The following is a 12349-nucleotide window of genomic DNA, read 5'->3' on the forward strand; positions in this document are numbered from 1 at the left end:
TCCATTGTAATCACGCATACCAAATATACAACATCTTTACCTGCTGTTGCGCATTTAACTCCAGCGTCTTTGTCATGTCCACATTGTTGATTTCCCCATCCATTATGAGAACAACTTGTTATATTTTGTTCTTCTCCAGTACAACCGACATAAGATAACCATATTCGTCCAGAACCTGATGGAACCTCGCCGCCTTGAAGAGCATTAAAGGCGCCTGAATAGCCAAGTTGTCGGCATACCACCCTGGCATCTCTGAAACTCCAATCATTATCACAAATTGTTCCCCATTCTCCATTGTATAGTACTTCAACACGACCTGTTCCATTTGCACTCGATGGCCCCTGTAACCTCAGTATAACCGGCTTATCTGAAAGAACTTTAAAGTATTTGAGAATATATCAGCTCAATGATGGCATATATTTCATATAAATTAAAATTTATTTTTAAGGTTATGCGACTCTGTAGTCAAACTAAACTTAAAAGTAATCCGTAGGTAGTGGTAGAAAAAATTAATCAGTAGATAGTGCTAAGAGTTGAAACCGTGTTGACTGATGAAAATTTGTCGGAATTTTTCGTTCTCGAATGGACTCGTACCGGTATTGGGCCGGATAGCTAAAAATAAAACAGTTTTATGAAGATTGCGTCTTTAGAAATTCAAGTCATACAATTGAATATTCAGATGGCGAGCAAACAGTGGCGTAGCTAGCATCGATAATTGGGCGCCGATATTCATATATTCATGTTCTGCATTATCAATTTCTTTTGAAATATATTTTCTTTGCAGTCACTTAACATGAATATATGCATGAATATTGCCCACTCCCCAATTATCGATGGCTACGCCACTGCATGCGAGCAAAAACGTCTCGGCAGAAAACACGATAATTTTATTGTACACACGGTTGCCAAAACTATATAATTATTGTGAATCCTCGTTCGACCTTGAATTTGGGTTGAATAAAACATGAATGTTCACGTGCATAAACTTAACCGAAAATTGACTAAATAGTAGGAAATGAAATAAGAGGAATTTTTCTTAAATGCTTTACCTGTTGTACTACATTCTACTCCAGCGTCTTGAGAATGCGAGCAGGCATTATTTCCCCAACCATTGTGAGAACAACTTGTTAGATTTTGTTCCCGGCCAGAACAACGGACATAACTAACCAAATAACTGCAGAAGATCCAGAAGGTACGTCGCCTCCAGTAAGAGGCCTAACTGCATCCGGGTACCCAAGTTGACGACATGCAACCCTGGCATCATTTATACCCCAACCATGTTCACAAATTGTCCCCCATAGTCCCCTATGGAATATTTCAACACGGCCTGTTCCATTCGCACTCGATGGCCCTCGTAACCTCAGTGTTTGCGATTGATTACCAGTGACTTCAAAATCTGTAATGAATTTATGTTGTAGCCATAAATTTAAGTTGCAGGAGGTATCAAATTTTGATGATAATATTTGCTAGAGTATTTGTTTACGTAAAAACATTAAACATGGCCACCCACAGAAGTGCCGGCAGTAATTTAGGACTACGGGGACCGCATTTAACGGGCTTGACACATGTGAAAACAAAAGCTGCATTAGTATGTGACTACGATACCTGTTGTTTTACACTCTACCCCAGCGTCTTCCGAATGGCTGCAATCTTCAATGCCCCATCCTGCGTGAGAGCAGCTTGATATATTTAGTTCTTTTCCAATACAACCAACGTCGTCTAACCATATAGGTCCAGTACCGGAAAGAACCTCATCTCCAGAAAGCGATCTGACAGCATCTGAATAACCAAGTTGACGACAAACAACCCTGGCATCATTTATATCCCATTCATCATCGCAGATTGTCCCCCATTCTTCACGGTAAAACACTTCGAGACGACCCTTTCCAATTGTACTCAATGGCCCTTGTAACCTCAATGTCCCATGTTTATCTGAAAGACCTTGAAAGAATACCCGAGCTAGTAGAATTCACAGATACGACTCATGATAAAGTCAGAAGTAGTGAATTTTAATTTTCGAACGACAAAATTACAACGACAAGAGGTGTGAGGTATGGGAGGGCAACGTCTTATTTCTCATACAAAATCGGATTGAAACTGGAAAAGTTGGTTTAACGAGAAAAGTGATAACATTAAAATCATGATAAAGTATTTATTTATTAGAATTAAGAGTCGGGTATTTGAACTTCTGTCCCCTATGTGAATTGTTGCACATTATGTTCCTCGCGGATTCTGGACATGTAATTATTAACAATTAAAACATTCCCTCTCATGATCTATCTCAACCTCACGTCAATCATCTCACTTATAATTTTTTTTTCAGAATTTTTTGTATGAATTTATTAATTTTTGCGCTTGTATTGTGGCAGAGAGGTACACAGTGCTTGAAAACGGCAGGAAATTCTTGCTGAACAGATCGAGTGTTATTAATAAAAAGGATGTATGGTTAGATACACATTCCCTTGATTGCATGGTAACTACGAATTGATTCCATTGTACAAGGTTTAAGTCCAAATAATTGAAGCAAACAATCTTGGATCCAGTGTGATCCAATGTGAGAAAAACAAAGAAAAATTCCGCTCCGCGCGCAAAATTCCGCCTAGTGGAAAACAGGCTTTAGAAAAGCCTCATTCGACCTTGTTCTCGAAAAAACCTCATTTGACCTTGCACCTATCGTGGAAAGAGCCTGGAACGGCATAGTTGAGAAAGGCATCGTGTAAATACGAACTCGTATCGTATGTTGGCAATAAATTGGTTTCGAACGCATATTTTGAATTCCAAAAATTCCTCGGGCCTGTTCTATCAAAGCCGGATAGCGCTATCCACTGCATGGATAGTGTGTTTTTTTCCAATCGCTTCAAAATCGCCCGCTGTTAGGAATAACTTTGATTAAATCCTAGTATTCCTAAATTGAGAATCCTTTTTAATAATTGTTGGTTCCAAACCTGAAATTTTCTTGCTTTTCAAGCATTTTTAGAACGGTTGAAAAAAATCACTATCCAGTGGATAGCGCAATCCAACAATCGTATACAACCGGCCCCAGGATGTCTGCTGTTGTTATTTGTTTTGCCTGCTCTAAACCGTTACTGGAATACATTTCGAAATTGAAAGAAGACCCAATAAGCCTCCCTACAATTGACTCCAGAATGATCCTTCTATTCAAGAGTTTTTTTGTCACTTTACCTCTTCTACTACATTTTACTCCAGCGTCCTCAGAATGTGAGCAATCGTTTACTCCCAAACCATTATGATGACACATTGCTATATTCTCCTCTTTCCCAGTGCAAGCGACGTTATCTAACCAAATACGCCCCGAACCAGATGGAACCTGCCCCCCATCAAATTTTGCAATGGCATCTGGATACCCTAGTTGACGACACACAACCCTAGCGTGCACTAAATCCCAATTATCATCGCAGATCGTCCCCCACTCTCCATTGTGAAATACTTCGACACGACCGGTGCCGCTGGCACTCAATGGCCCTTGTAATCTTAGTGGTAAATTCGGGTCTGCGAAAATTGAAAATTGAAATGTTATTATTAAAAAAAGATTTTGCACAAAAATTCGAAAAAAGAAACCGTAAAAATTCTTGAAATGAAAGCGCGCACCTTTTCTTCAAAAATTCCACAATCCATTGTAATTACGCTTACTAAATAAACAACTTCTTTACCTGCTGTTGCGCATTTAACTCCAGCGTCTTTGTCGTGTTCACATTGTTGATTTCCCCATCCATTATGAGAACAACTTGTTATATTTTGTTCTTCTCCAGTACAATCGACATAAGATAACCATATTCGTCCAGAACCTGATGGAACCTCGCCTCCTTGAAGAGCATTAAAGGCGCCTGAATAGCCAAGTTGTCGGCATACCACCCTGGCATCTCTTAAACTCCAACCATTATCACAAATTGTTCCCCATTCTCCATTGTACAGTACTTCAACACGACCTGTTCCATTTGCACTCGATGGCCCTTGTAACCTGAGTGTAACCGGCGTATCTGCAAGAACTTTGAAGTATTTGAGAATATATCAGGTCAATGATGGTATGAATTTGATATAAATTAAAAATACTTTAAGGTTATGGACTTTAGTAGTCAAACTAAACTTAAAAATAATCCATAGGTAGTGTTAAAAAAAGTAATCAGTATAGGTAGTGCTAACAACTGTAAGCCGTGTTGACTGATGGAAATTTGTTGGAATTTTTCGTTCTCGACTGGACTCGTACCGGTATTGGTCCAGAGAGCTAAAAATGAAACAGTTTTATGAAGATTGCGTCTTTAGAAATTCAAGTCATATGATTGAATATCCAGATGTCGAGCAAGCACTGGCGTAGCCAGCATCGATAATTGGGCGCCGATATTCATACATTCATGTTTTCCATTATCAATTTCTTTTGAAATCTATTGTCCTTGCAGTCACTTCACATGAAAATATGGATATTGCCCACCCCCCAATTATCGATTGCAACGCCGCTGCGAGCAAGAAAAATATCCGCAGTAAACACGAATATTTTATTGAACGTACGTTTGCCAAATGAATCCTCGTTCGCCCTTGAATTTGGGTTGAATAAAACATGAATGTTCACGTGCATAAAATCAACCGAAAATTAACTGAATAGTAAGAAATAAAATAAGAGGAATTTTTTTAAATGCTTAACCTGTTGTACTACATTCTACTCCAGCGTCTTGAGAATGCGAGCAGGCATTATTTCCCCAACCAATATGAGAACAACTTGTTAGATTTTGTTCCCGGCCAGAACAACTGACGTAACTTAACCAAATAACTCCAGAAGATCCAGAAGGTACGTCGCCTCCAGTAAGAGGCCTAACTGCATCCGGGTACCCAAGTTGACGACATGCAACCCTGGCATCATTTATACCCCAAGCATGTTCACAAATTGTCCCCCATAGTCCTTTGTGGAATATTTCAACACGACCTGTTCCATTTGCACTCGATGGCCCTCGTAACCTCAGTGTTTGCGATTGATTACCAGTAACTTCAAAATCTGTAATGAATTTATGTTGTAGCCATAATTTTAAGTTGCAGGAGGGTATCGAATTTTCATAATAATATTTGGTAGAGTATTTGTTTACGCAAAAACATTAAACATGGCCACCCACAGAAGTGCCGGCAGTAATTTAGGACTACGGGGACCGCATTTAACGGGCTTGACACATGTGAAAACAAAAGCTGCATTAGTATGTGACTACGATACCTGTTGTTTTACACTCTACCCCAGCGTCTTCCGAATGGCTGCAATCTTGAATGCCCCATCCTGCGTGAGAGCAGCTTGATATATTTAGTTCTTTTCCAATACAACCAACGTTATCTAACCATATTGGTCCACTACCGGAAGGAACCTGATCTCCAGAAAGCGATCTAAGAGCATCTGAATAACCAAGTTGACGACAAACAACCCTGGCATCATTTATATCCCATTCATCATCGCAGATTGTTCCCCATTGTTCACGGTAGAACACTTCGAGACGACCCTTTCCAATTGTACTCAATGGCCCTTGTAATCTCAATGTCCCATGTTTATCTGAAAGATCTTGAAAGAATACCCGAGCTAATTGAGTTCACAGATACGACTCATGATAAAGTCAGAAGTAGCGATTTTTAATTTTCGAACGACAAATTTACAACGACAAGAGGTGTGAGGGTATGGAAAGGCAACGTCTTATTTCTCGTACAAAATCGGATTAAAACTGGAGAAGTCGGTTTAACGAAAAGGAGATAACATTAAAATCATGATAAAGTATATTTTTATTGGAACTAAGCCGAGTCGGGTATTTGAACTTCTGTCCCCTATGTGAACTGTTGCACACTATGTTCCTCGCGGATTCTGGGCATGTAATTATTAACAATTTAAGCATTCCTTCTCATAAGCTATCTTAACCTCACGTCATTCATCTCAATTGCAATTTTTTTTTTGAGAAATTTTTGTATGAATTTAATAATTTTTGTACTTGTATTGTGGCAGAAAGGTACACAGTGCTTGAAAACGGCACGAAATTCTTGCTGAACAGAGTATTATTACTAAAAAGGATGTATGGTTAGATACACATTCCCTTGATTGCAAGGTAACTACGAATTGATTCCATTATACAAGGTTTAATATATAAGTCCAAATAATGGAAACAAACAATCTTGGATTCAGTGTGATCCAATGTGAGAAAAACAAAGAAAAATTCCGCTTCGCGCGCAAAATTCTGCCTAGTTGAAACCAGGATTTAGAAAAGCCTCATTCGACCTTGTTCTTGAAAAAACCTCATTTGACTTTGCACCTATCGTGAAAAGATCCCGGAACGGCATAGTTGAGAGAGGTATCGTGTAAACACGATCTCGTATCGTATGTAGGCAATAAATTGGTTTCGAACGCATATTTTGAATTCCTGAAATACCTGGGGCCTGTTGTATGAAAGCCGGATAGCGCTATCCACCGGATAGTGTGTTGTTTTTTTTCAATCGCTTCAAAATCGCCCGCTATTAGGAATAACTTTGATTAAATCGTGGTATTCCTAAATTAAGGATCCTCTTTGATAATATTTGTTTCAAAGGCTGAAATTTTATTGCCATTGAAGCATTTTTAGAACGGTTAAAAAAATCATTATCCGGTGGATGGCGCTATCCAACCTTCGTACAACCTGCCCCAGGATTTTTGCTGTTGTTTTTTGTTTTGCCTGCTCTAAACCATTACTGGAATACATTTTAAAATTGGAAAAAGACGCAATAAAGCTCTCTACAATTGATTCCAGAATGATTTTTCCATTCAAGAGTTTTTTTTGTCACTTTACCTGTTCTTCTACATTTTACTCCAGCGTCCTCAGAATGTGAGCAATCGTTTACTCCTAAACCATTATGATCACACAATGCTATATTCTCCTCTTTCCCAGTGCAAGCGACGTTATCTAACCAAATACGCCCCGAACCAGATGGAACCTGCCCCCCATCAAGTTTTGCAATTGCATCTTGATACCCTAGTTGACGACACACAACTATAGCATGTTCTAATTCCCAATAATCGTCGCAGATCGTCCCCCACTCTCCATTGTGAAATACTTCGACACGACCGGTGCCGTTGGCACTCAATCTTAGTGGTAAATTCGGGTCTGCGAAAATTGAAAATTGAAATGTTATTATTAAAAAAAAATTTTGCAAAAAATTCGAAAAAAGAAACTGTAAAAATTCTTGAAATGAGAGCGTGCACCATTTCCTCAAAAATTCGACAATCCATTGTAGTTACGTATACTAAATATACAACATCTTTACCTGCTGTTGCGCATATAACCCCAGCGTCTTTGTCATGTTCACATTGTTGATTTCCCCATCCATTATGAGAACAACTTGTTATATTTTGCTCTTCCCCAGTACAACCGACATAAGATAACCATATTCGCCCTGAACCAGATGGAACCTCGCCGCCTTGAAGAGCATTAAAGGCGCCTGAATAGCCAAGTTGTCGGCATACCACCCTGGCATCTCTTAAACTCCAATCATTATCACAAATTGTTCCCCATTCTCCATTGTACAGTACTTCAACACGACCTGTTCCATTTGCACTCGATGGCCCCTGTAACCTCAGTATAACCGGCTTATCTGCAAGAACTTTAAAGTATTTGAGAAAATATCAGGTCAATGATGGTAAAAATTTGATATATATTGAAAATTATTTTCAAGGTTATGGAATTCAGTAGTCAAACTAAACTTAAAAGTAAAAGGTAGGTAGTGTAAAAAAGTAATCAGTAGGTAGTGCTAACAGTTGTAAACCGTGTTGACTTATGGAAATGTTTCGGAATTTTTCGTTCTCGACAGGACTCGTACCGGTATTGGTCCGGAGAGCTAAAAATGAAACAGTTTTATGAAGATTGCGTCTTTAGAAATTCAAGTCATATAATTGAATATTCAGATGGCGAGCAAGTAGTGGCGTAGCCAGCTTGAGGAGGGCGATATTCATATATTCATGTTCTGCATTATCAATTTCGTTTGAAATCTATTGTCCTTGCAGTCACTTAACATGTGCCACTGCGAGCAAGAAAAGTCTCCGCAGAAAACACGATTATTTTATTGTACGTACGGTTGCCAAAACTATTGTGAATCCTCACTCGACCTTGAATTTAGGTTAAATAAAACATGAATGTTCACGTGCATAAAATCAATCGAATATCAACTGAATAGTAGCAAATTGCGGTGCCCGCGCCAAGTTTGGCACCGCATTATATTCTGCCTGTGAGTTTGTTTGTTCGCATCAATACGTTTCCTTAATCGTCTAGAAAAAATTCCTTGCACATGCTTGGAATGCTTGGAATGCTTGGAATTTTTTCCTAATTATTACTATTAATCTTGTTGTACGTTTGCCAAATTCCTTTTTTAAAGGAACGTTCTTTTTTCAATTTCAATCTCAAACTCTGATAATTGCGTGTATCTCTGCTTTTATGCACCCAAGAAGGACAAAAATACCACCATTCGATTCAGCGTAAGAAATTATACTTACAGTTCTTAAATATATTACTAAACAAGAGTATTCGCAGCGATTTATGACGTTTGAAAGACAAACGAAATTGAATTGTTGACAAATCGCTCAAAATTACTATGCTATACTTTACTAGTAATAGTAAGTTTGGTCTTTGATATCTTTCATATCGTTGGTTTTCTCTTTTAATTTTCGTCCTTAAATAAGTGATCGGTCTTACATTACGATTTATTTTATAGTACTTTGAGCCAAATATATTCTACTTCGAAGGTTTTAAAGTATAGTTTCAATAAGCGAACTTTATGACAAATCGCTCAAAATTATTAAACAAATTAAAAATGCAGTACGCTTAATCCTTGACTTCTGTATCGTTGCTTTTCTCGTTTCCGGCTCTACACCAGTTTATTCGTCTCACGTTTCTCTTCATTTTGATAGTATTTTTAGATAGTATTTTTAGCCTAAATATTTTATTTCTGAAGATTTTAAAACGGCGCAATTTTGACCTTAATGTACCAACCAACCAGGCAGGCTGCGGCCGACAGGAGAATGTAAGTTGGTGATGTCGTTAGAAATGAGCGGACGTTTTATTTCTAGGCAAGCATTGCGGGCACCGCATTTTAGTACTGTGTCTGGTTAAATTTTTCTTTTCCTACTATTTTTCTTAAATCCTTTACCTGTTGTACTACATTCTACTCCAGCGTCTTCAGAATGCGAGCACGCATTATCTCCCCAACCATTGTGATAACAACTTGTTAGATTTTGTTCCCCGCCAGAACAACGGACGTAACTTAACCAAATAATTCCAGAAGATCCAGAAGGCACGTCGCCTCCAGTAAGAGGCCTAACTGCATCCAGGTAACCAAGTTGATGACATGCAACCCTAGCATCATTTATATCCCAACCATCATCACAAATTGTCCCCCATAGTCCTTTGTGGAATATTTCAACACGGCCTGTTCCATTTGCACTTGATGGCCCTCGTAACCTCAGTGTTTGCGATTGATTACCAGTAACTTCAAAATTTGTAACAATAAAGATATCAATTTATGTTCTAGCCATAAATTTAAGTCGGAGGAGGATATCAAATTTCATATTATTTGCTGGAGTATTTCTTTGCGCAAAAACATGGCCACCCACAGAAGTGCCGGCAGCAATTTAGGACTCCGGGTAACGATTTTAACGGTTTGACACAAGTGAAAACAAAAGCTGCATTAGTATGTGACTACGGTACCTGTTATTTTGCAATCTACCCCAGCGTCTTCCGAATGGCTGCAATCTTCAGTGCCCCATCCTGCGTGAGAGCAGCTTGATATATTTAGTTCTTTTCCAATACAACCAACGTTATCTAACCATATAGGTCCAGTACCGGAAGGAACCTGATCTCCAGAAAGTGATCTAAGAGCATCTGAATAACCAAGTTGACGACAAGCAACCCTGGCATCATTTATATCCCATTCATCATCGCAGATTGTTCCCCATTCTCCGCGGTAGAACACTTCGAGACGACCCTGTCCAATTGTACTCAATGGCCCTTGTAATCTCAATGTCCCATGTTTATCTGAAAGAGGTTGAAAGAATATCCCGAGCTAATTGAGTTCACGGCCAAATGGGTCATGGTAGAGTGAGAGGTAGCGAATTTTAATATTTGAACCACAAAATTACAACGACAAAAGGTGTGAGGGTATGGAAAAGCAACGTCTTATTTCTCGTATAAAATCGGATTAAAATTGGAAAGGTCGGTTTAACGAGAAAAGAGATAACAATTCAACGGTTTGACACAAGTGAAAACAAAAGCTGCATTAGTATGTGACTACGATACCTGTTATTTTGCAATCTACCCCAGCGTCTTCCGAATGGCTGCAATCTTCAGTGCCCCATCCTGCGTGAGAGCAGCTTGATATATTTAGTTCTTTTCCAATACAACCAACGTTATCTAACCATATAGGTCCAGTACCGGAAGGAACCTGATCTCCAGAAAGTGATCTAAGAGCATCTGAATAACCAAGTTGACGACATACAACCCTGGCGTCATTTATATCCCATTCATCATCGCAGATTGTTCCCCATTCTCCACGGTAGAATACCTCAACACGTCCTCTTCCAGTTGTACTCAATGGCCCTTGTAATCTCAATGTCCCATGTTTATCTGAAAGACCTTGAAAGAATATCCCGAGCTAATTGAGTTCACGGCCATACGAATCATGGTAAAGTCAGAGGTAGCGAATTTTAATTTTCGAACGACAAAATTACAACGACAAAAGGTGTGAGGTATGGAAAAGCAACGTCTTATTTCTCGTATAAAATCGGATTAAAACTGGAAAAGTTGGTTTAACGAGAAAAGAGATAACATTAAAATCATGATAAAGTATTTATTTATTGGAACTAAGAGACGGGTATTAGAACTTCTGTCCCCTATGTGAACTGTTGCACATTATGTTCCTCGCGGATTCTGGGCATGTATTTATTAACAATTTAAGCATTCCCTCTCATAAACTCAACCTGACGTGAATCATCTCACTTGCAATTTTTTTTTTGAGAAATTTTTGTATGAATTTAATAATTTTTGTACTTGTATTGTGGCAGAGAGGTACACAGTGCTTGAAAACGGCACGAAATTCTTGCTGAACAGAGTATTATTACTAAAAAGGATGTATGGTTAGATTAAGATACACATTTCCTACTGGTAGTTGATTGCATGGTAACTACGAATTGATTCCATTATACAAGGTTTAAGTCCCAATAATGGAAGCAAACACTCTTGCATCCAGTGTGATCAAATGTGAGAAAAACAAAGAAAAATCCCGCTCCGCGCGCAAAATTTCGCCTAGTGGAAAACAGGCTTTAAAAAAGTCTCATTCGACCTTGTTCTTGAAAAAATGTTATTTGACTTTGCACCTATCGTGGAAAAAGCCCAGAACGGCATAATTGACTAAGGTATCGTGTAAACACGATCTCGTATCGTATGTAGGCAATAAATTGGTTTCGAACGCATATTTTGAATTCCTAAAATACCTAGGGGCGGTTGTATGAAAGCCGGATAGCGCTATCCACCGGATAGTGTGTTTTTTTTTCAATCGCTTCAAAATCGCTCGCTATTAGGAATAACTAAAGGAATTAGTAATAATAGGAATTATTAAATCGTAGTATTCCTAAGTTAAGAATCCTCTTTGATAATATTTGGTTCAAAGGCTGAAATTTTATTGTCATTGAAGCATTTTTAGAACGGTTAAAAAAATCATTATCCGGTGGATGGCGCTATCCAACCTTCGTACAACCTGCCCCAGGATTTTTGCTGTTGTTATTTGTTTTGCCTGCTCTAAACCATTACTGGAATACATTTTAAAATTGGAAAAAGACGCAATAAAGCTCCCTAGAAGTGATTCCAGAATGATCTTTCCATTCAAGAGTTTTTTGTCATTTTACCTGTTCCTCCACATTTTACTCCAGCGTCCTCAGAATGTGAGCAATCGTTTACTCCCAAACCATTATGATCACACATTGCTATATTCTCCTCTTTCCCAGTGCAAGCGACGTTATCTAACCAAATACGCCCAGAACCAGATGGAACCTGCCCCCCATCAAGTTTCGCAATGGCATCTGGATACCCTAGTTGACGACACACAACTATAGCATGTTCTAAATCCCAAATATCATCGCAGATCGTCCCCCACTCTCCATTGTGAAATACTTCGACGCGACCGGTGCCGTTGGCACTCAATGGCCCTTGTAACCTAAGTGGTAGATGCGGGTCTGGGAAAATTAAAAATTCAAGTGTTATTATTTAAAGAAGATTTTGTCCAAAATTCGAAAAAAGAAATCGTAAAAATTCTTGAAATGAAAAGCGCGCACCATTTACTCAAATAATTTCACAATCCA

General features: G+C 38.7%; 1 protein-coding gene across 1 annotated transcript in view; it reads right to left on the reverse strand.

The window, feature by feature from the left end:
* The window catches only part of LOC114534676 (deleted in malignant brain tumors 1 protein-like), a 61179-nt gene that overhangs the window by 38313 nt on the left and 10517 nt on the right, over positions 1-12349 (reverse strand). The window contains exons 8-14 of the mRNA XM_028556150.1: positions 11897-12223; positions 10293-10628; positions 9705-10031; positions 4658-5005; positions 3672-4007; positions 3184-3510; positions 1606-1941 (exon numbers count right to left, since the gene is read on the reverse strand). Coding sequence (XP_028411951.1) covers positions 1606-1941; positions 3184-3510; positions 3672-4007; positions 4658-5005; positions 9705-10031; positions 10293-10628; positions 11897-12223 — 2337 coding nt within the window. The remainder of the gene's footprint in view (positions 1-1605; positions 1942-3183; positions 3511-3671; positions 4008-4657; positions 5006-9704; positions 10032-10292; positions 10629-11896; positions 12224-12349) is intronic.

This window comes from Dendronephthya gigantea, unplaced genomic scaffold (genome assembly GCF_004324835.1).
Source record: "Dendronephthya gigantea isolate DGI-Jeju-01 unplaced genomic scaffold, DenGig_1.0 000104F, whole genome shotgun sequence".
In the NCBI taxonomy this organism is placed as follows: Eukaryota; Metazoa; Cnidaria; class Anthozoa; order Malacalcyonacea; family Nephtheidae; genus Dendronephthya; species Dendronephthya gigantea.